Raw genomic sequence first — 27862 nt, 5'->3', positions numbered from 1 at the left:
TATTCCTGACAGATCATTACTAATTAATACATATTCCTGACAGAGCATTACTAACACCACCCATATTAATACATATTCCTGACAGATCATTACTAATTAATACATATTATTGACAGAGCATTACTAACACCACCCATATTAATACATATTCCTGACAGATCATTACTAACAACAACCATATTAATACATATTCCTGACAGATCATTACTAATTAATACATATTCCTGACAGAGCATTACTAACAACACCCATATTAATACATATTCCTGACAGAGCATTACTAATTAATACATATTCCTGACAGAGCATTACTAACACCACCCATATTAATACATATTCCTGAAAGAGCATTACTAACAACATCCATATTAATACATATTCTTGACAGAGCATTACTAACAACACCTATATTAATACATATTCCTGACAGAGCATTACTAACAACACCTATATTAATACATATTCCTGACAGAGCATTACTAACAACATCCATATTAATACATATTCTTGACAGAGCATTACTAACAACACCTATATTAATACATATTCCTGACAGAGCATTACTAACAACACCTATATTAATACATATTCCTGACAGATCATTACTAACAACATCCATATTAATACATATTCTTGACAGAGCATTACTAACATCACCCATATTAATACATATTCCTGACAGAGCATTACTAACACCACCCATATTAATACATATTCCTGACAGAACATTACTAACAACATCCATATTAATACATATTCCTGACAGAGCATTACAAACAACACCTATATTAATACATATTCCTGACAGATCATTACTAATTAATACATATTCCTGACAGCATTACTAACACCACCCATATTAATACATATTCCTGACAGAGCATTACTAACAACACCTATATTAATACATATTCCTGACAGAGCATTACAAACAACACCTATATTAATACATATTCCTGACAGATCATTACTAATTAATACATATTCCTGACAGAGCATTACTAACAACATCCATATTAATACATATTCCTGACAGAGCATTACTAACAACACCTATATTAATACATATTCCTGACAGAGCATTACTAACAACATCCATATTAATACATATTCCTGACAGATCATTACTAACAACACCTATATTAATACATATTCCTGACAGAGCATTACTAACACCACCCATATTAATACATATTCCTGACAGAACATTACTAACAACACCCATATTAATACATATTCCTGACAGAGCATTACAAACAACACCTATATTAATACATATTCCTGACAGAGCATTACTAACAACACCTATATTAATACATATTCCTGACAGAGCATTACTAACAACATCCATATTAATACATATTCCTGACAGATCATTACTAACAAAACCTATATTAATACATATTCCTGACAGAACATTACTAACAACACCTATATTAATACATATTCCTGACAGAACATTACTAACAACACCTATATTAATACATATTCCTGACAGAGCATTACAAACAACACCCATATTAATACATATTCTTGACATGGCATTACTAACAACACCTATATTAATACATATTCCTGACAGAGCATTACTAATTAATACATATTCCTGACAGAGCATTACTAACAACACCTATATTAATACATATTCCTGGCAGAGCATTACTAATTAATACATATTCCTGACAGATCATTACTAACAACACCTATATTAATACATATTCCTGACAGAGCATTACTAACATCACCTATATTAATACATATTCCTGACAGAGCATTACTAACATCACCCATATTAATACATATTCCTGACAGCATTACTAACAACACCTATATTAATACATTTTCTTGACAGAGCATTACTAACAACACCCATATTAATACATATTCCTGAGAGAGCATTACTAACATCACCTCTATTAATACATATTCCTGACAGAGCATTACTAACAACACCCATATTAATACATATTCCTGACGGAGCATTACTAATTAATACATATTCCTGACAGAGCATTACTAACAACACCCATATTAATACATATTCCTGACAGAGCATTACTAACATCACCCATATTAATACATATTCCTGACGGAGCATTACTAATTAATACATATTCCTGACAGAGCATTACTAACAACACCCATATTAATACATATTCCTGACAGAGCATTACTAACATCACCTCTATTAATACATATTCCTGACAGAGCATTACTAACAACACCCATATTAATACATATTCCTGACGGAGCATTACTAATTAATACATATTCCTGACAGAGCATTACTAACAACACCCATATTAATACATATTCCTGACAGAGCATTACTAACATCACCTCTATTAATACATATTCCTGACAGAGCATTACTAACAACACCCATATTAATACATATTCCTGACGGAGCATTAGTAATTAATACATATTCCTGACAGAGCATTACTAACAACACCCATATTAATACATATTCCTGACAGAGCATTACTAACATCACCCATATTAATACATATTCCTGACGGAGCATTACTAATTAATACATATTCCTGACAGAGCATTACTAACAACACCCATATTAAAACATATTCCTGACAGAGCATTACTAACAACACCTATAGTAATACATATTCCTGACAGAACATTACTAACAACAAATATAGTAATACATATTCCTGACAGCATTACTAACACCACCTATATTAATACATATTCCTGAAAGAGCATTACAAACAACACCTATATGAATACATATTCCTGACAGAGCATTACTAATATCAACCATATTAATATATATTCCTGACAGCATTACTAACAACACCTATATTAATACATATTCCTGACAGATCATTACTAACACCACCCATATTAATACATATTCCTGGCAGAGCATTGCTAACAAAACCTATATTAATACATATTCCTGACAGAGCATTACTAACACCACCCATATTAATACATATTCCTGACAGAGCATTACTAAATTCACCCATATTAATACATATTCCTGACAGCATTACTAACAAAACCTAAATTAATACATATTCCTGACAGATCATTACTAACAACACCTATATTAATACATATTCCTGACAGAGCATTACTAACAACACCTATATTAATACATATTCCTGACAGAGCATTACTAACATCACCCATATTAATACATATTCCTGACAGCATTACTAACAACACCTATATTAATACATTTTCTTGACAGAGCATTACTAACACCACCCATATTAATACATATTCCTGACAGCATTACTAACAACACCTATATTAATACATTTTCTTGACAGAGCATTACTAACAACACCCATATTAATACATATTCCTGACAGAGCATTACTAACATCACCCATATTAATACATATTCCTGACAGAGCATTACTAACATCACCCATGTTAATACATATTCCTGACAGCATTACTAATAACACCTCTATTAATACATATTCCTGACAGAGCATTACTAACAACACCTATATTAATACATATTCCTGACGGAGCATTACTAATTAATACATATTCCTGACAGAGCATTACTAACAACACCTATATTAATACATATTCCTGACAGAGCATTACTAACATCACCTATATTAATACATATTCCTGACAGAGCATTACTAACATCACCCATATTAATACATATTCCTGACAGCATTACTAACAACACCTATATTAATACATTTTCTTGACAGAGCATTACTAACAACACCCATATTAATACATATTCCTGAGAGAGCATTACTAACATCACCTCTATTAATACATATTCCTGACAGAGCATTACTAACAACACCCATATTAATACATATTCCTGACGGAGCATTACTAATTAATACATATTCCTGACAGAGCATTACTAACAACACCCATATTAATACATATTCCTGACAGAGCATTACTAACATCACCCATATTAATACATATTCCTGACGGAGCATTACTAATTAATACATATTCCTGACAGAGCATTACTAACAACACCCATATTAATACATATTCCTGACAGAGCATTACTAACATCACCTCTATTAATACATATTCCTGACAGAGCATTACTAACAACACCCATATTAATACATATTCCTGACGGAGCATTACTAATTAATACATATTCCTGACAGAGCATTACTAACAACACCCATATTAATACATATTCCTGACAGAGCATTACTAACATCACCTCTATTAATACATATTCCTGACAGAGCATTACTAACAACACCCATATTAATACATATTCCTGACGGAGCATTACTAATTAATACATATTCCTGACAGAGCATTACTAACAACACCCATATTAATACATATTCCTGACAGAGCATTACTAACATCACCCATATTAATACATATTCCTGACGGAGCATTACTAATTAATACATATTCCTGACAGAGCATTACTAACAACACCCATATTAATACATATTCCTGACAGAGCATTACTAACAACACCTATAGTAATACATATTCCTGACAGAACATTACTAACAACAAATATAGTAATACATATTCCTGACAGCATTACTAACACCACCTATATTAATACATATTCCTGAAAGAGCATTACAAACAACACCTATATGAATACATATTCCTGACAGAGCATTACTAATATCAACCATATTAATATATATTCCTGACAGCATTACTAACAACACCTATATTAATACATATTCCTGACAGATCATTACTAACACCACCCATATTAATACATATTCCTGGCAGAGCATTGCTAACAAAACCTATATTAATACATATTCCTGACAGAGCATTACTAACACCACCCATATTAATACATATTCCTGACAGAGCATTACTAAATTCACCCATATTAATACATATTCCTGACAGCATTACTAACAAAACCTAAATTAATACATATTCCTGACAGATCATTACTAACAACACCTATATTAATACATATTCCTGACAGAGCATTACTAACAACACCTATATTAATACATATTCCTGACAGAGCATTACTAACATCACCCATATTAATACATATTCCTGACAGCATTACTAACAACACCTATATTAATACATTTTCTTGACAGAGCATTACTAACACCACCCATATTAATACATATTCCTGACAGCATTACTAACAACACCTATATTAATACATTTTCTTGACAGAGCATTACTAACAACACCCATATTAATACATATTCCTGACAGAGCATTACTAACATCACCCATATTAATACATATTCCTGACAGCATTACTAATAACACCTCTATTAATACATATTCCTGACAGAGCATTACTAACAACACCTATATTAATACATATTCCTGACGGAGCATTACTAATTAATACATATTCCTGACAGAGCATTACTAACAACACCTATATTAATACATATTCCTGACAGAGCATTACTAACAACACCTATATTAATACATTTTCTTGACAGAGCATTACTAACAACACCCATATTAATACATATTCCTGACAGAGCATTACTAACATCACCCATATTAATACATATTCCTGACAGCATTACTAATAACACCTCTATTAATACATATTCCTGACAGAGCATTACTAACAACACCTATATTAATACATATTCCTGACGGAGCATTACTAATTAATACATATTCCTGACAGAGCATTACTAACAACACCTATATTAATACATATTCCTGACAGAGCATTACTAACATCACCTATATTAATACATATTCCTGACAGAGCATTACTAACATCACCCATATTAATACATATTCCTGACAGCATTACTAACAACACCTATATTAATACATTTTCTTGACAGAGCATTACTAACAACACCCATATTAATACATATTCCTGAGAGAGCATTACTAACATCACCTCTATTAATACATATTCCTGACAGAGCATTACTAACAACACCCATATTAATACATATTCCTGACGGAGCATTACTAATTAATACATATTCCTGACAGAGCATTACTAACAACACCCATATTAATACATATTCCTGACAGAGCATTACTAACATCACCCATATTAATACATATTCCTGACGGAGCATTACTAATTAATACATATTCCTGACAGAGCATTACTAACAACACCCATATTAATACATATTCCTGACAGAGCATTACTAACATCACCTCTATTAATACATATTCCTGACAGAGCATTACTAACAACACCCATATTAATACATATTCCTGACGGAGCATTACTAATTAATACATATTCCTGACAGAGCATTACTAACAACACCCATATTAATACATATTCCTGACAGAGCATTACTAACATCACCTCTATTAATACATATTCCTGACAGAGCATTACTAACAACACCCATATTAATACATATTCCTGACGGAGCATTACTAATTAATACATATTCCTGACAGAGCATTACTAACAACACCCATATTAATACATATTCCTGACAGAGCATTACTAACATCACCCATATTAATACATATTCCTGACGGAGCATTACTAATTAATACATATTCCTGACAGAGCATTACTAACAACACCCATATTAATACATATTCCTGACAGAGCATTACTAACAACACCTATAGTAATACATATTCCTGACAGAACATTACTAACAACAAATATAGTAATACATATTCCTGACAGCATTACTAACACCACCTATATTAATACATATTCCTGAAAGAGCATTACAAACAACACCTATATGAATACATATTCCTGACAGAGCATTACTAATATCAACCATATTAATATATATTCCTGACAGCATTACTAACAACACCTATATTAATACATATTCCTGACAGATCATTACTAACACCACCCATATTAATACATATTCCTGGCAGAGCATTGCTAACAAAACCTATATTAATACATATTCCTGACAGAGCATTACTAACACCACCCATATTAATACATATTCCTGACAGAGCATTACTAAATTCACCCATATTAATACATATTCCTGACAGCATTACTAACAAAACCTAAATTAATACATATTCCTGACAGATCATTACTAACAACACCTATATTAATACATATTCCTGACAGATCATTACTAACAACACCTATATTAATACATATTCCTGACAGAGCATTACTAACAACACCTATATTAATACATATTCCTGACAGAGCATTACTAACATCACCCATATTAATACATATTCCTGACAGCATTACTAACAACACCTATATTAATACATTTTCTTGACAGAGCATTACTAACACCACCCATATTAATACATATTCCTGACAGCATTACTAACAACACCTATATAAATACATTTTCTTGACAGAGCATTACTAACAACACCCATATTAATACATATTCCTGACAGAGCATTACTAACATCACCCATATTAATACATATTCCTGACAGAGCATTACTAACATCACCCATGTTAATACATATTCCTGACAGCATTACTAATAACACCTCTATTAATACATATTCCTGACAGAGCATTACTAACAACACCTATATTAATACATATTCCTGACGGAGCATTACTAATTAATACATATTCCTGACAGAGCATTACTAACAACACCTATATTAACACATATTCCTGGCAGAGCATTACTAACAACACCTATATTTATACATATTCCTGACAGATCATTACTAACAACACCTATATTAATACATATTCCTGACAGAGCATTACTAACAACACCTATATTAATACATATTCCTGACAGAGCATTACTAACATCACCCATATTAATACATATTCCTGACGGCATTACTAACAACACCTATATTAATACATTTTCTTGACAGAGCATTACTAACACCACCCATATTAATACATATTCCTGACAGCATTACTAACAACACCTATATTAATACATTTTCTTGACAGAGCATTACTAACAACACCCATATTAATACATATTCCTGACAGAGCATTACTAACATCACCCATATTAATACATATTCCTGACAGAGCATTACTAACATCACCCATGTTAATACATATTCCTGACAGCATTACTAATAACACCTCTATTAATACATATTCCTGACAGAGCATTACTAACAACACCTATATTAATACATATTCCTGACGGAGCATTACTAATTAATACATATTCCTGACAGAGCATTACTAACAACACCTATATTAATACATATTCCTGACAGAACATTACTAACAACACCCATATTAATACATATTCCTGGCAGAGCATTACTAACAACACCTATATTAATACACATTCCTGACAGAACATTACTAACACCACCCATATTAATACATATTCCTGGCAGAGCATTACTAACAACACCTATATTAATACATATTCCTGACAGAACATTACTAACAACACCTATAGTAATACATATTCCTGACAGAACATTACTAACAACAAATATAGTAATACATATTCCTGACAGCATTACTAACACCACCTATATTAATACATATTCCTGAAAGAGCATTACAAACAACACCTATATGAATACATATTCCTGACAGAGCATTACTAATATCACCCATATTAATATATATTCCTGACAGCATTACTAACAACACCTATATTAATACATATTCCTGACAGATCATTACTAACACCACCCATATTAATACATATTCCTGGCAGAGCATTGCTAACAAAACCTATATTAATACATATTCCTGACAGAGCATTACTAACACCACCCATATTAATACATATTCCTGACAGAGCATTACTAAATTCACCCATATTAATACATATTCCTGACAGCATTACTAACAAAACCTCTATTAATACATATTCCTGACAGAGCATTACTAACAACACCTATATTAATACATATTCCTGACGGAGCATTACTAATTAATACATATTCCTGACAGAGCATTACTAACAACACCTATATTAATACATATTCCTGACAGAGCATTACTAACATCACCTATATTAATACATATTCCTGACAGAGCATTACTAACATCACCCATATTAATACATATTCCTGACAGCATTACTAACAACACCTATATTAATACATTTTCTTGACAGAGCATTACTAACAACACCCATATTAATACATATTCCTGAGAGAGCATTACTAACATCACCTCTATTAATACATATTCCTGACAGAGCATTACTAACAACACCCATATTAATACATATTCCTGACGGAGCATTACTAATTAATACATATTCCTGACAGAGCATTACTAACAACACCCATATTAATACATATTCCTGACAGAGCATTACTAACATCACCCATATTAATACATATTCCTGACGGAGCATTACTAATTAATACATATTCCTGACAGAGCATTACTAACAACACCCATATTAATACATATTCCTGACAGAGCATTACTAACATCACCTCTATTAATACATATTCCTGACAGAGCATTACTAACAACACCCATATTAATACATATTCCTGACGGAGCATTACTAATTAATACATATTCCTGACAGAGCATTACTAACAACACCCATATTAATACATATTCCTGACAGAGCATTACTAACATCACCTCTATTAATACATATTCCTGACAGAGCATTACTAACAACACCCATATTAATACATATTCCTGACGGAGCATTACTAATTAATACATATTCCTGACAGAGCATTACTAACAACACCCATATTAATACATATTCCTGACAGAGCATTACTAACAACACCTATATTAATACATATTCCTGACGGAGCATTACTAATTAATACATATTCCTGACAGAGCATTACTAACAACACCCATATTAATACATATTCCTGACAGAGCATTACTAACAACACCTATATTAATACATATTCCTGACAGAGCATTACTAATTAATACATATTCCTGACAGCATTACTAACAACACCTATATTAATACATATTCCTGACAGATCATTACTAACACCACCCATATTAATACATATTCCTGGCAGAGCATTGCTAACAAAACCTATATTAATACATATTCCTGACAGAGCATTACTAACACCACCCATATTAATACATATTCCTGACAGAGCATTACTAAATTCACCCATATTAATACATATTCCTGACAGCATTACTAACAAAACCTAAATTAATACATATTCCTGACAGATCATTACTAACAACACCTATATTAATACATATTCCTGACAGATCATTACTAACAACACCTATATTAATACATATTCCTGACAGAGCATTACTAACAACACCTATATTAATACATATTCCTGACAGAGCATTACTAACATCACCCATATTAATACATATTCCTGACAGCATTACTAACAACACCTATATTAATACATTTTCTTGACAGAGCATTACTAACACCACCCATATTAATACATATTCCTGACAGCATTACTAACAACACCTATATAAATACATTTTCTTGACAGAGCATTACTAACAACACCCATATTAATACATATTCCTGACAGAGCATTACTAACATCACCCATATTAATACATATTCCTGACAGAGCATTACTAACATCACCCATGTTAATACATATTCCTGACAGCATTACTAATAACACCTCTATTAATACATATTCCTGACAGAGCATTACTAACAACACCTATATTAATACATATTCCTGACGGAGCATTACTAATTAATACATATTCCTGACAGAGCATTACTAACAACACCTATATTAACACATATTCCTGGCAGAGCATTACTAACAACACCTATATTTATACATATTCCTGACAGATCATTACTAACAACACCTATATTAATACATATTCCTGACAGAGCATTACTAACAACACCTATATTAATACATATTCCTGACAGAGCATTACTAACATCACCCATATTAATACATATTCCTGACGGCATTACTAACAACACCTATATTAATACATTTTCTTGACAGAGCATTACTAACACCACCCATATTAATACATATTCCTGACAGCATTACTAACAACACCTATATTAATACATTTTCTTGACAGAGCATTACTAACAACACCCATATTAATACATATTCCTGACAGAGCATTACTAACATCACCCATATTAATACATATTCCTGACAGAGCATTACTAACATCACCCATGTTAATACATATTCCTGACAGCATTACTAATAACACCTCTATTAATACATATTCCTGACAGAGCATTACTAACAACACCTATATTAATACATATTCCTGACGGAGCATTACTAATTAATACATATTCCTGACAGAGCATTACTAACAACACCTATATTAATACATATTCCTGACAGAACATTACTAACAACACCCATATTAATACATATTCCTGGCAGAGCATTACTAACAACACCTATATTAATACACATTCCTGACAGAACATTACTAACACCACCCATATTAATACATATTCCTGGCAGAGCATTACTAACAACACCTATATTAATACATATTCCTGACAGAACATTACTAACAACACCTATAGTAATACATATTCCTGACAGAACATTACTAACAACAAATATAGTAATACATATTCCTGACAGCATTACTAACACCACCTATATTAATACATATTCCTGAAAGAGCATTACAAACAACACCTATATGAATACATATTCCTGACAGAGCATTACTAATATCACCCATATTAATATATATTCCTGACAGCATTACTAACAACACCTATATTAATACATATTCCTGACAGATCATTACTAACACCACCCATATTAATACATATTCCTGGCAGAGCATTGCTAACAAAACCTATATTAATACATATTCCTGACAGAGCATTACTAACACCACCCATATTAATACATATTCCTGACAGAGCATTACTAAATTCACCCATATTAATACATATTCCTGACAGCATTACTAACAAAACCTCTATTAATACATATTCCTGACAGAGCATTACTAACAACACCTATATTAATACATATTCCTGACGGAGCATTACTAATTAATACATATTCCTGACAGAGCATTACTAACAACACCTATATTAATACATATTCCTGACAGAGCATTACTAACATCACCTATATTAATACATATTCCTGACAGAGCATTACTAACATCACCCATATTAATACATATTCCTGACAGCATTACTAACAACACCTATATTAATACATTTTCTTGACAGAGCATTACTAACAACACCCATATTAATACATATTCCTGAGAGAGCATTACTAACATCACCTCTATTAATACATATTCCTGACAGAGCATTACTAACAACACCCATATTAATACATATTCCTGACGGAGCATTACTAATTAATACATATTCCTGACAGAGCATTACTAACAACACCCATATTAATACATATTCCTGACAGAGCATTACTAACATCACCCATATTAATACATATTCCTGACGGAGCATTACTAATTAATACATATTCCTGACAGAGCATTACTAACAACACCCATATTAATACATATTCCTGACAGAGCATTACTAACATCACCTCTATTAATACATATTCCTGACAGAGCATTACTAACAACACCCATATTAATACATATTCCTGACGGAGCATTACTAATTAATACATATTCCTGACAGAGCATTACTAACAACACCCATATTAATACATATTCCTGACAGAGCATTACTAACATCACCTCTATTAATACATATTCCTGACAGAGCATTACTAACAACACCCATATTAATACATATTCCTGACGGAGCATTACTAATTAATACATATTCCTGACAGAGCATTACTAACAACACCCATATTAATACATATTCCTGACAGAGCATTACTAACATCACCCATATTAATACATATTCCTGACGGAGCATTACTAATTAATACATATTCCTGACAGAGCATTACTAACAACACCCATATTAATACATATTCCTGACAGAGCATTACTAACAACACCTATAGTAATACATATTCCTGACAGAACATTACTAACAACAAATATAGTAATACATATTCCTGACAGCATTACTAACACCACCTATATTAATACATATTCCTGAAAGAGCATTACAAACAACACCTATATGAATACATATTCCTGACAGAGCATTACTAATATCAACCATATTAATATATATTCCTGACAGCATTACTAACAACACCTATATTAATACATATTCCTGACAGATCATTACTAACACCACCCATATTAATACATATTCCTGGCAGAGCATTGCTAACAAAACCTATATTAATACATATTCCTGACAGAGCATTACTAACACCACCCATATTAATACATATTCCTGACAGAGCATTACTAAATTCACCCATATTAATACATATTCCTGACAGCATTACTAACAAAACCTAAATTAATACATATTCCTGACAGATCATTACTAACAACACCTATATTAATACATATTCCTGACAGATCATTACTAACAACACCTATATTAATACATATTCCTGACAGAGCATTACTAACAACACCTATATTAATACATATTCCTGACAGAGCATTACTAACATCACCCATATTAATACATATTCCTGACAGCATTACTAACAACACCTATATTAATACATTTTCTTGACAGAGCATTACTAACACCACCCATATTAATACATATTCCTGACAGCATTACTAACAACACCTATATAAATACATTTTCTTGACAGAGCATTACTAACAACACCCATATTAATACATATTCCTGACAGAGCATTACTAACATCACCCATATTAATACATATTCCTGACAGAGCATTACTAACATCACCCATGTTAATACATATTCCTGACAGCATTACTAATAACACCTCTATTAATACATATTCCTGACAGAGCATTACTAACAACACCTATATTAATACATATTCCTGACGGAGCATTACTAATTAATACATATTCCTGACAGAGCATTACTAACAACACCTATATTAACACATATTCCTGGCAGAGCATTACTAACAACACCTATATTTATACATATTCCTGACAGATCATTACTAACAACACCTATATTAATACATATTCCTGACAGAGCATTACTAACAACACCTATATTAATACATATTCCTGACAGAGCATTACTAACATCACCCATATTAATACATATTCCTGACGGCATTACTAACAACACCTATATTAATACATTTTCTTGACAGAGCATTACTAACACCACCCATATTAATACATATTCCTGACAGCATTACTAACAACACCTATATTAATACATTTTCTTGACAGAGCATTACTAACAACACCCATATTAATACATATTCCTGACAGAGCATTACTAACATCACCCATATTAATACATATTCCTGACAGAGCATTACTAACATCACCCATGTTAATACATATTCCTGACAGCATTACTAATAACACCTCTATTAATACATATTCCTGACAGAGCATTACTAACAACACCTATATTAATACATATTCCTGACGGAGCATTACTAATTAATACATATTCCTGACAGAGCATTACTAACAACACCTATATTAATACATATTCCTGACAGAACATTACTAACAACACCCATATTAATACATATTCCTGGCAGAGCATTACTAACAACACCTATATTAATACACATTCCTGACAGAACATTACTAACACCACCCATATTAATACATATTCCTGGCAGAGCATTACTAACAACACCTATATTAATACATATTCCTGACAGAACATTACTAACAACACCTATAGTAATACATATTCCTGACAGAACATTACTAACAACAAATATAGTAATACATATTCCTGACAGCATTACTAACACCACCTATATTAATACATATTCCTGAAAGAGCATTACAAACAACACCTATATGAATACATATTCCTGACAGAGCATTACTAATATCACCCATATTAATATATATTCCTGACAGCATTACTAACAACACCTATATTAATACATATTCCTGACAGATCATTACTAACACCACCCATATTAATACATATTCCTGGCAGAGCATTGCTAACAAAACCTATATTAATACATATTCCTGACAGAGCATTACTAACACCACCCATATTAATACATATTCCTGACAGAGCATTACTAAATTCACCCATATTAATACATATTCCTGACAGCATTACTAACAAAACCTAAATTAATACATATTCCTGACAGATCATTACTAACAACACCTATATTAATACATATTCCTGACAGAACATTACTAACACCACCCATATTAATACATATTCCTGGCAGAGCATTACTAACAACACCTATATTAATACATATTCCTGACAGAGCATTACTAACAACACCTATATTAATACATATTCCTGACAGAGCATTACTAACATCACCCATATTAATACATATTCCTGACAGCATTACTAACAACACCTATATTAATACATTTTCTTGACAGAGCATTACTAACACCACCCATATTAATACATATTCCTGACAGCATTACTAACAACACCTATATTAATACATTTTCTTGACAGAGCATTACTAACAACACCCATATTAATACATATTCCTGACAGAGCATTACTAACATCACCCATATTAATACATATTCCTGACAGAGCATTACTAACATCACCCATGTTAATACATATTCCTGACAGCATTACTAATAACACCTCTATTAATACATATTCCTGACAGAGCATTACTAACAACACCTATATTAATACATATTCCTGACGGAGCATTACTAATTAATACATATTCCTGACAGAGCATTACTAACAACACCTATATTAATACATATTCCTGACAGAGCATTACTAACACCTATATTAATACATATTCCTGACAGAGCATTACTAACAACACCTATATTAATACATATTCCTGACGGAGCATTACTAATTAATACATATTCCTGACAGAGCATTACTAACAACACCTATATTAATACATATTCCTGACAGCATTACTAACAACACCTATATTAATACATATTCCTGACAGAGCATTACTAACACCTATATTAATACATATTCCTGACAGATCATTACTAACAACACCCATATTAATACATATTCCTGACAGATCATTACTAACACCACCCATATTAATACATATTCCTGGCAGATCATTACTAACACCACCCATATTAATACATATTCCTGACAGAGCATTGCTAACAACACCTATATTGATACATATTCCTGACAGAGCATTACTAACACCTATATTAATACATATTCCTGACAGATCATTACTAACAACACCTATATTAATACATATTCCTGACAGAGCATTACTAACATCACCCATATTAATACATATTCCTGACAGCATTACTAACAACACCTATATTAATACATTTTCTTGACAGAGCATTACTAACACCACCCATATTAATACATATTCCTGACAGCATTACTAACAACACCTATATTAATACATTTTCTTGACAGAGCATTACTAACATCACCCATATTAATACATATTCCTGACAGCATTACTAACACCACCTATATTAATACATTTTCTTGACAGATCATTACTAACATCACCCATGTTAATACATATTCCTGACAGCATTACTAACAACACCTATATTAATACATTTTCCTGACAGAGCATTACTAACACCACCCATATTAATACATATTCCTGACAGATCATTACTAACAACACCTATATTAATACATATTCCTGACAGAGCATTACTAACAACACCCATATTAATACATATTCCTGACGGAGCATTAAAAATTAATACATATTCCTGACAGAGCATTACTAACAACACCTATATTAATACATATTCCTGACAGAGCATTACTAACAACACCTATATTAATACATATTCCTGACAGAGCATTACAAACAACACCTATATTAATACATATTCCTGACAGATCATTACTAACACCACCCATATTAATACATATTCCTGACAGAGCATTGCTAACAACACCTATATTAATACATATTCCTGACAGAGCATTACTAACAACACCTATATTAATACATATTCCTGACAGAGCATTACTAACACCACCTATATTAATACATATTCCTGACAGCATTACTAACAACACCTATATTAATACATATTCCTGACAGAGCATTACTAACAACACCTATATTAATACATATTCCTGACAGATCATTACTAACAACACCTATATTAATACATATTCCTGACAGAGCATTACTAACAACACCTATATTAATACATATTCTTGACAGATCATTACTAACAACACCCATATTAATACATATTCCTGACAGAGCATTACTAACAACACCTATATTAATACATATTCCTGACAGATCATTACTAACAACACCTATATTAATACATATTTAAGACAGTAACCACATAACAGTATAAACCTAAGGAGTCTGGTAGGCTCCCTGACTGAGTCTGTAATAGCTACATGTTCCAAGCAGACCACCATAGTCCCTGTGCCCAAGAAAGTGAAGGTAACCTGCCTAAATGACTACAACGCCTTAGCACTCATGTCGGTAGCCATGAAGTGCTTTGAAAGGCTGGTCATGGCTCACATCAACACCGTCATCCCAGAAACCCTAGACACACTCCAATTTGTATACCTCCCCAACAGATGCAATCTCACTCGCACTCCCCACTGTCCTTTCCCACCTGGACAAAAGGAACACCTATGTGAGAATGCTGTTCACTGACTACAGCTCAGCGCTTAACACCATAGTGCCCTCAAAGCTCATCACTAAGCTAAGGACCCTGGGACTAAACCCCTCCCTCTGCAACTGGATCCTGGACTTCCACGGATGAATGCTTAGTTCCCTCCAGTACTCCCTGTTCACCCACGACTGCGTGGCCAAACACGACTCCATCACCATCATTAAGTTTGCCGATGACACGTGGTAGGCCTGAACACCGACAACGATGAGACAGCCTATAGGGAGGAGGTTAGAGACCTGGCAGTGCGTTGCCAGGACAACCTCTCCCTCAATGTGAGCAAGACTAAGGAGCTGATCATGGACAACAGGAAAAGAAGGGCCGAACAGGCCCCCATTAACATTGACGGGCTGTTGTGAAGAGAGGTTGAGAGTATCCACAAGTGGTATCCACATCACTAACAAACTATCATGGTGCACACACACCAAGACAGCCGTGAAGACGTCTGGGCGGCCTTCCCCCACTCTACCCCAACACCTATTGGGTGTCCTACAGCCACCAAGCCTGGCCTAATCTTTAATCCTGTTACTCCAGCCCAGCACAACTTAATGGGATCCTCTGGACCAACACAAACACAAAATTAATCATGTCCTACTGTAGCTTATCTAATGTACTGTACATTTAATTAATCATGTCCTAGAGTAGCTAATGTAATGTACTGTACATTTAATGAATCATGTCCTAGAGTAGCTCATGTAATGTACTGTACATTTAATGAATCATGTCCTAGAGTAGCTCATGTAATGTACTGTACATTTAATGAATCATGTCCTAGAATAGCTCATCTAATGTACAGTACATTTAATGAATCGTGTCCTAGAGTAGCTCATCTAATGTACAGTACATTTAATGAATCGTGTCCTAGAGTAGCTCATCTAATGTACAGTACATTTAATGAATCATGTCCTAGAGTAGCTCATCTAATGTACAGTACATTTAATGAATCATGTCCTAGAGTAGCTCATCTAATGTACAGTACATTTAATGAATCATGTCCTAGAGTAGCTCATCTAATGTACAGTACATTTAATGAATCATGTCCTAGAGTAGCTCATCTAATGTACTGTACATTTAATTAATCGTGTCCTAGAGTAGCTCATCTAATGTACAGTACATTTAATGAATCGTGTCGTAGAGTAGCTCATCTAATGTACAGTACATTTAATTAATCATGTCCTAGAGTAGCTCATCTAATATACTGTACATTTAATTAATCATGTTCTCTAGTAGCTCATCTAATGTACTGAAACATGTGTGCATGCATCTGATCATCTTGCCAACATTTGAAACTTATAATTTCATACTTCAGATATGATGAGGTCAAGTGGGTTCTTACCTGCTGCAGAGCTGTCATGCTTCTTCCCACACGTCTTGGTCTCCTGTTTGAAGGAGTTCTCGTCGTCTGCGTCCCCATCCCCCCACCAAGATGGCTGTCCATACAGAGGTGTTCCCCGGTGCGATGCTGCTATGTCCCCTATAACACAAACACAAGAGGTTTCACACAATTTAGATTTAATGTATGACATTCGTCAAGGGGTGTTTGACAAGATAAACAAATTACGTCAATTGATACAGTAACTGGCCAGTAGTTACTGTGACTGTTCCTGAGCAGCTGCACTGTGTCTTTTTGTAAGGGGTGTGACCTGGCGGCAGAGAAGTCAGACCAGGAGAGAAATACCTGTGTTTCCAACGGTGCAGTTTATTAACAAAAACCCACCGGAAAACAGAATAATAAAAATCAAGGGGTAACATAACCCAACACACACCAGGACAGACGTACACAAACACTTACAATAAACAATCACCCACAAGGACATACAGTCTGACTGCAGAGAGGAAAGGGAACATACAGTCTGCCTGCAGAGAGGAAAGGGAACATACAGTCTGCCTGCAGAGAGGAAAGGGAACATACAGTCTGACTGCAGAGAGGAAAGGGAACATACAGTCTGACTGCAGAGAGGAAAGGGAACATACAGTCTGACTGCAGAGAGGAAAGGGAACATACAGTCTGACTGCAGAGAGGAAAGGGAACATACAGTCTGACTGCAGAGAGGAAAGGGAACATACAGTCTGCCTGCAGAGAGGAAAGGGAACATACAGTCTGACTGCAGAGAGGAAAGGGAACATACAGTCTGACTGCAGAGAGGAAAGGGAACATACAGTCTGACTGCAGAAAGGAAATGGAACATACAGTCTGCCTGCAGAGAGGAAAGGGAACATACAGTCTGACTGCAGAGAGGAAAGGGAACATACAGTCTGCCTGCAGAGAGGAAAGGGAACATACAGTCTGCCTGCAGAGAGGAAAGGGAACATACAGTCTGACTGCAGAGAGGAAAGGGAACATACAGTCTGACTGCAGAGAGGAAAGGGAACATACAGTCTGACTGCAGAGAGGAAAGGGAACATACAGTCTGACTGCAGAGAGGAAAGGGAACATACAGTCTGCCTGCAGAGAGGAAAGGGAACATACAGTCTGACTGCAGAGAGGAAAGGGAACATACAGTCTGACTGCAGAGAGGAAAGGGAACATACAGTCTGACTGCAGAAAGGAAATGGAACATACAGTCTGCCTGCAGAGAGGAAAGGGAACATACAGTCTGACTGCAGAGAGGAAAGGGAACATACAGTCTGCCTGCAGAGAGGAAAGGGAACATACAGTCTGCCTGCAGAGAGGAAAGGGAACATACAGTCTGACTGCAGAGAGGAAAGGGAACATACAGTCTGCCTGCAGAGAGGAAAGGGAACATACAGTCTGCCTGCAGAGAGGAAAGGGAACATACAGTCTGCCTGCAGAGAGGAAAGGGAACATACAGTCTGACTGCAGAGAGGAAAGGGAACATACAGTCTGACTGCAGAGAGGAAAGGGAACATACAGTCTGACTGCAGAGAGGAAAGGGAACATACGGTGACTGTCTGACTGCAGAGAGGAAAGGGAACATACAGTCTGACTGCAGAAAGGAAAGGGAACATACAGTCTGACTGCAGAGAGGAAAGGGAACATACAGTCTGACTGCAGAGAGGAAAGGGAACATACAGTCTGACTGCAGAGAGGAAAGGGAACATACAGTCTGACTGCAGAGAGGAAAGGGAACATGCAGTCTGACTGCAGAGACGAAAGGGAACATACGGTGACTGCCTGTCTGTGAATCAGCGGGGGGAATAATACATTAGCATTAAAACGACAATTAGCAGGCTTCAATATCCAGGTGGTAGAGAAACCGACAAGGAGGAACACATGTAAACACTTCCCGCCTCCTATTTTTTAATGGTTGTCGAGTAATAAAGGAGACATGTGGGTGGATGTGGCTCCCCCTATCATTACAGGCCCTCTGCTGAAGGCCCCCACTGCAGATGCTGTAATTAAACACATAATGGGTGGCAAGCCGGGTTAAATGTAATGTTGGTACACTGGACTTATGTGTTAAGCCTGATGTCCCATATGACAGTGTTAGAACATCTGTTGTTTTGATCCTGATACTATAGACCGGGGTTCCTTAACTGGCGGACCGCGGGTGGTTTACGTTTCTGAGCAAAATAAATCATGTATATATATGCAGTACCACTCAAAAGTTTGGACACACCTACTCATTCAAGGGTTTTTCTTCATTTCTAAAATTTTCCACTTAGTAGAATAATAGTGAATACATCAAAACTATGACAAAAACACAGGTGGAATCATTTAGTAACCAAAACAGTGTTAAACAAATCAAAATATATTTTGCACACTCTTGGCAATTTCTCAACCAGCATGAGGAATGCTTTTCCAACAGTCTTGAAGGAGTTCCCACATATTCTGAACACTTATTGGTTGCTTTTCCTTCACTCTGCAGTCCAACTCATCCCAAACCCTCCCAATTTGGTTAAGGTCGGGTGATTGTGGAGGCCAGGGCATCTGATACAGCACTCCATCGCTCTCTTTCTTGGTCAAATATCCCTTACACAGCCTGGAGGTGTGTTGGGTCATTTTCCTGTCTAAAAACAAATGATAGTCCCACTAAGCGCAAACCAGATGACGTATCGCTGCAGAATGCTGTGGTAGCCATGCTGGTTAAGTGTGCCTTGAATTTTTTATAAATCACTGACAGTGTCACCAGCCCATCACACCTCCTCCTCCATGCTTCATGGTGGGAACCATACATGCAGAGATCATCCGTTCACTTACTCTGCGCCTCACAAAGAGACGGCGGTTGGGACCAAAAATCTCCAACTTGGACTCATCAGACGAAAGGACAGATTTCAAATCAAATCCAATTTAATTAGTCAATGTGCCGAATACAACAGGTGCAGACCTGACAGTGAAAGGCTTACTTACGAGCCCATAACCAACAATAAAGGTAAAAAAAAAAATATGGGTAAGAATAAGAAATCAAAGTAACAAGTAATTAAAGAGCAGCAGTAAATTAACACAAGCAAGACCATATACAGTGGGTACCGGTACAGAGTCAATGTGTGGGGGCACCACTTAGTTGAGGTAATATGTACATGTAGGTAGAGTTATTAAAGTGACTATGCATAGATGATATCAACAGAGAGTAGAAGTGGTGTAACGGGGGGGGGGAGGGGCAATGCAAATAGTCTGTGGAGCCATTTGATTAGATGTTCAGGAGTCCCTAGGAGGGGTGCGTCACTTGAGTGGGTTGAGTCACTGATGTGATCTTCTTGTCTGGGTTGGCACCCCCCCTTGGGTTGTGCCGTGGCGGAGATATTTGTGGGCTATACTCGGCCTTGTCTCATTATGGTAAATTGGTGGATGAAGCTATCCCTCTAGTGGTGTGGGGGCTGTGCTTTGGCAAAGTGGGTAGGGTTATATCCTTCCTGTTTGGCCCTGTCCGGGGGTATCATTGGATGGGGCCACAGTGTCACCTGACCCCTCCTGTCTCAGCCTCCAGTATTTATGCTGCAGTAGTTTATGTGTCGGGGGGCTAGGGTCAGTTTGTTATATCTGGAGTACTTCTCCTGTCTTATCCGGTGTCCTGTGTGAATTTAAGTATGCTCTCTCTAATTCTCTCTTTCTTTCTCTCGGAGGAGGACCTGAGCCTTAGGACCATGCCTCAGGACTACCTGACATGATGACTCCTTGCTGTCCCCAGTCCACCTGGCCGTGCTGCTGCTCCAGTTTCAACTGTTCTGCCTGCGGCTACGGAATCCTGACCTGTTCACCGGACGTGCTACCTTGTCCCAGACCTATTATTTGACCATGCTGGTCATTTATGACTGGCCACTCCTCATAGCTTGGTTCCTCTCTAGGTTTCTTCCTAGGTTTTGGCCTTTTTAGGGAGTTTTTCCAAGCCAACGTGCTTCAACACCTGCATTGCTTGCTGTTTGGGGTTTTAGGCTGGGCTTCTGTACAGCACTTTGAGATATCAGCTGATGTACGAAGGGCTATATAAATACATTTGATTTGATTTGATTATGGCTTGGGGGTAGAAGCTGTTTAGAAGCCTCTTGGACCTCTTGGCACTCAGGTACCGCTTGCCGTGGGATAGCAGAGAGAACAGTCTATGACTTGGGTGGTCTTTGACAACTTTTAGGGCTTTCCTCTGACACCCCCTGGTATAGAGGTCCTGGATGGCAGGAAGCTTGGGCCATTCACACTACCATCTGTAGTGCCTTGCGTTCAGAGGCGGAGCAATTGCCAAACCAGGCAGTGATGAAACCAGTGGTGCAGCTGTAGAACTTATTGAAGATCTGAGGACCCATGCCAAATATTTTCAGTCTCCTGAGGAGGAATAGGTTTTTGTCGTGCCCTCTTTACGACTGTCTTGGTGTGCTTGGACCATGTTAGTTTGTTGGTGATGTGGACACCAAGGAACTTGAAGCTCTCAACCTGCTCCACTGCAGCCCCGTCGATGAGAATGAGGGCGTGCTCGGTCCTCTTTTTCCTGTAGTCCACAATCATCTCCTTTGTCTTGATCACGTTGAGGGAGAGATTGTTGTCCTGGCACCACACAGCCAGGTCTCTGACCTCCTCCCTACAGGCTGTCTCATCATTGTCGTTGATCAGGCCTACCACTGTTGTGTCATCTGCAAACTTAATGATGGTGTTGGAGTCGTGCCTGACCGTGCAGTCATGAGTGAACAGGGAGTACAGGAGGGGAGTGAGCACGCACCCCTGAGGGGCTCCTGTGTTGAGGGTCAGCGTGGCAGATCTGTTGTTACCTACCCTTACCACCTGGAGACAGCTCGTCAGGAAATCCAGGATCCAGTTGCAAAGGGAGGTGTTTAGTCCCAGGGTTCTTAGCTTATTAATGAGCTTTGAGGGCACTATGGTGTTGAACGCTGAGTTGTAGTCAATCAATAGAATTCTCACATAGGTGTTCCTTTTGTCCAGGTAGGAAAGGCAGTGTGGAGTGCAATAGAGATGGCATCATCTGTGAATCTGTTTGGGCGGTATGCAAATTGGAGTGGGTCTAGGGTTTCTGGGATAATGGTGTTGATTTGAACCAGCCTTTCAAAGCACTTCATGGCTACAGACACTTGCCAGTTGGTCAGCGCATGCTCGGACTACACGTCCTGGTAATTCGTCTGGCCCCGCGGCCTTGTGAATGTTGACCTGTTGAAAGGTCTTACTCACATCGGCTGCGGAGTGCTTGATCACACAATCTTCCGGAACAGCTAGGGCTCTCGTGTATGTTTAAGTGTTATTTGCCTCGAAGCGAGCATAGATGTTTAGCTCGTCTGGTAGGCTCGTGTCACTCGGCAGCTCTCGGCTGTGCTCACCTTTGTAGTCTGTAATGGTTTGCAAGCCCTGCCACATCCGAGGAGTGTCAGAACCAGTGTAGTACAATTTGATCTTTGTCCTGTATTTACGCTTTGCCTGTTTGATGGTTTACAGGAGGGCATAGCGGGATTTCTTCTAAGCTTCCGGGTTAGAGTCCTGCTCCTTGAAAGTGGCAGCCCTAGCTTTTATCTCAGTACGGATGTTGCCTGTAATCCATGGCTTCTGGTTGGGCTATGTACGTACGGTCTCTGTGGGGACGACGCTATCGATGCACTTAATGATGAAGTCAGTGACTGATGTGGTGTACTCCTCAATGCTATCGGAGGAATCCCGGAACATATTCCAGTGTTTGCTAGCAAAACAGTCCTGTAGCTTAGCATCTGCTTTATCTGACAACTTTTTTATTGATCTAGTCACTGGTGCTTCCTGCTTTAGTTTTTGCTTGTAAGCAGGAATCGAGAGGATACAATTATGGCCAGATTTGCAAAATGGAGGGCATGGTATGTATGGCTTTGTATGTGTCTCTGTGTGTGGAGTAAAGGTGGTCCATAGTTGATTTCCCTCTGGTTGTACATTTAACATGCTGATAGAAATTTGGTAAAACAGATTTAAGTTTAAAGTCCCCGGCTACTAGGAGCGCCGCCTCTGGGTGAGCGTTTTCTTGTTTACTTATGGTAGAATACAGCTCATTTAATCTTCCGCATAGGTAATCTATTTTATTCTCCAAAGAATTCACGTTTGCAAACAGAATGGAAGTAAGTGGAGGTTTATTCGACCACCTACGAATTCTCAGAAAGCAGCCCGCCCCTTGGCTCCATTTTCTCTGCCTCCTCTTCACGCAAATCACGGGGATCTGGGCCTGTTCCCGAGAAAGAAGTATATCGTTTGCGTCGGGCTTGTTAGACTCGTTAAAGGAAAAAAACACAATCGGTAAAACATCTGCCTTCCTCTCCAGCGCCAGATTTCCACCAGTCTCATGTCCATTACTCGTGTTTCTTGGCCCAAGCAAGTTTCTTCTTATTATTGGTGTCCATTAGTAGTGGTTTCTTTGCAGCAATTCGACCATAAAGGCCTGGTTCACACACTATCCTCTGAACAGTTGATGTTGAGATGTGTCGGTTACTTGAACTCTGTGAAGCATTTATTTGGGCTGCAATCTGATACAATTAACTTATACTGTGCATCAGAGGTAACTCTGGGTCTCCCTTTCCTGTGGTGGTCCTAATCAGACCCAGTTTCATCATAGCGCATGATGGTTTTTGCAACTTCACTTTCAAAGTTTTTGTAATTTTCCAGATTGACTGACCTTCAAGTCTTAAAGTAATGATGGACTGTCATTTCTCTTTGGTTATTTGAGCTCTTCTTGCCATAATATGGACTTGGTCTTTTACCAAATAGGGCTATCTTCTGTATAACACCCCTACCTTGTCACAACACAACTGTTTGGCTCAAACGCATTACGAAGAAAAATAATTCCACAAATTAACTTTAAACAAGGCACACCTGTTAATTGAAACGCATTTCTGGTGACTACCTCGTGAAGCTGGTTGAGAGAATACCAAGAGTGTGCAATGCTGTCATCAAGCCAAAGGGTGGCTACACTGAATAATTTCAAATATAAACTATAACACTTTTTTGGTTACTACATGATTCCACATGTCTCATTTTATAATTTAGATGTCTTCAACATTATTCTACAATTTAGAAAAGAGAAAAAATAAAGAAAAACCCTGGCATGAGTAGGTGTGTCCAAACTTTTGACTGGTACTATATTATTTTTTTAAATAATATTCAATGTTAGACATAAACTACTGAAAAAACACCAAGAAATCAGCTCCCAAGTTATTTTAATTTTGGAAATCTGTTCCAAACTATTCCCATGCATAATAAAGAAACACATTATCTATATAAATGTAAGCTACAGTTGAAGACGGAAGTTTACATACACTTAGGTTGGAGTCATTAAAATTTGTTTTTCAACCACTCCACAAATTTCTTGTTAACAAACTCTGATTTTGGCAAGTCGGTTAGGACATCTCCTTTGCGCATGACACAAGTCCTTTTTCCAACAATTGTTTACAGATGGATTATTTCACTTAAAATTCACTGTAAACAATTCCAGTGGGTCAGAAGATTTCATACACTAAGTTGACTGTGCCTTTATACAACTTGGAAAATTAGAGAAAATTATGTCATGGCTTTAGAAGCTTCTGGTAGGCTAATTGACATAATTTGAGTCAATTGGAGGTGTACCTGTGGATGTATTTCAAGGCCTACCTTCAAACTCAGTGCCTCTTTACTTGACATCATAGGAAAATCAAAATAAATCAGCCAAGACCTCAGAAAATAAATTGTAGACCTCCACTTGTCTGGTTCATCCTTAGGAGCAATTTCCAAATGCCTGAAGGTACCATGTTCATCTGTACAAACAATAGTACGCAAGTATAAACACCATGTGAACACGCAGCCGTCCTACCGCTCAGGAAGGTGGCGCGTTCGGTCTCCTAGAGATGAAATTACTTTGGTACGAAAAGTGCAAATCAATCCCAGAACAACAGCAAAGGACCCTGTGAAGATGCTGGAGGAAACGGGTACAAAATGATCTATATCCACAATAAAACAAGTCCTATATCGACATAACCTGAAAGGCCGCTCAGCAAGGAAGAAGCCACTGCTCCAAAACCGCCTAAAAACAAGCCAGACTACGGTTTGAAACTGCACATGGGGACAAAGATCGTACTTTTTGGAGAAATGCCCTCTGGTCTGATTAAACAAAAATAGAACTGTTTGGCCATAATGACCATCGTTATGTTTGGAGGAAAAAGGGGGAGGCTTGCAAGCCGAAGAACACCATCCCAACCGTGAAGCACGGGGGTGGCAGCATCATGTTGTGGGGATGCTTTGCTTCAGGAGGGACTGGTGCACTTCACAAAATAGATGGCATCATGAGACAGGGAAAATTATGTGGATACATTGAAGCAACATCTCAAGACATCAGTCAGGAAGTTAAAGTTTGATCGCAAATGGGTCTTCCAAATGGACAATTACCCCAAGCATACTTCCAAAGTTGTGGCAAAATGGCTTAAGGACAACAAAGTCAAGGTATTGGAGTGGCCATCACAATGCCCTGACCTCAATCCATAGAAAATGTGTGGGCAGAACTGAAAAAGCGTGTGCGAGCAAGGAGGCCTACAAACCTGATTCAATTACACCAGCTCTGTCAGGAGGAATGGGCCAAAATTCACCCAACTTATTGTGCGAATCCTGTGGAAGGCTACCCAAAACGTTTGACTCAAGTTAAATACTTTAAAGGCAATGCTACCAAATACTAATTGAGTGTATGTAAACTTCTGACCCAATAGGAATGTGATGAAAAAAATAAAAGCTGAAATAAATCATTCTCTATACAATTATTTTGACATTTCACATTCTTAAAGTATCGTGGTGATCCTAACTGACCTAAAACAGGGAATTTTTACTAAGATTAAAGTCAGGAATTGTGAAAAACTGAGTTTAAATGTATATGTAAACCTCTGACCAACTGTATATGTTTGTAAAATATTATATCTGTTCTGGCTTCTTGCAGTCAAATTGCA

The 27862-nt window shown here is 36.5% G+C and overlaps 1 protein-coding gene across 3 annotated transcripts in view; it reads right to left on the bottom strand.

Annotated features, from left to right (window-relative positions):
* LOC110502992 (centrosomal protein of 170 kDa) overlaps nt 1-27862 on the bottom strand; it is a 98925-nt gene that overhangs the window by 38721 nt on the left and 32342 nt on the right. For all 3 annotated transcript variants that reach the window (XM_021581355.3, XM_021581356.3, XM_036960827.2), the window contains one exon: nt 18882-19019. In XM_021581355.3, coding sequence (XP_021437030.2) covers nt 18882-19019 — 138 coding nt within the window. The remainder of the gene's footprint in view (nt 1-18881; nt 19020-27862) is intronic.

Source organism: Oncorhynchus mykiss, chromosome 23, assembly GCF_057628025.1.
Source record: "Oncorhynchus mykiss isolate SJ-2025 chromosome 23, ASM5762802v1, whole genome shotgun sequence".
NCBI classification, from domain to species: Eukaryota; Metazoa; Chordata; class Actinopteri; order Salmoniformes; family Salmonidae; genus Oncorhynchus; species Oncorhynchus mykiss.
This window is presented reverse-complemented; position numbering and strand designations above follow the sequence as displayed.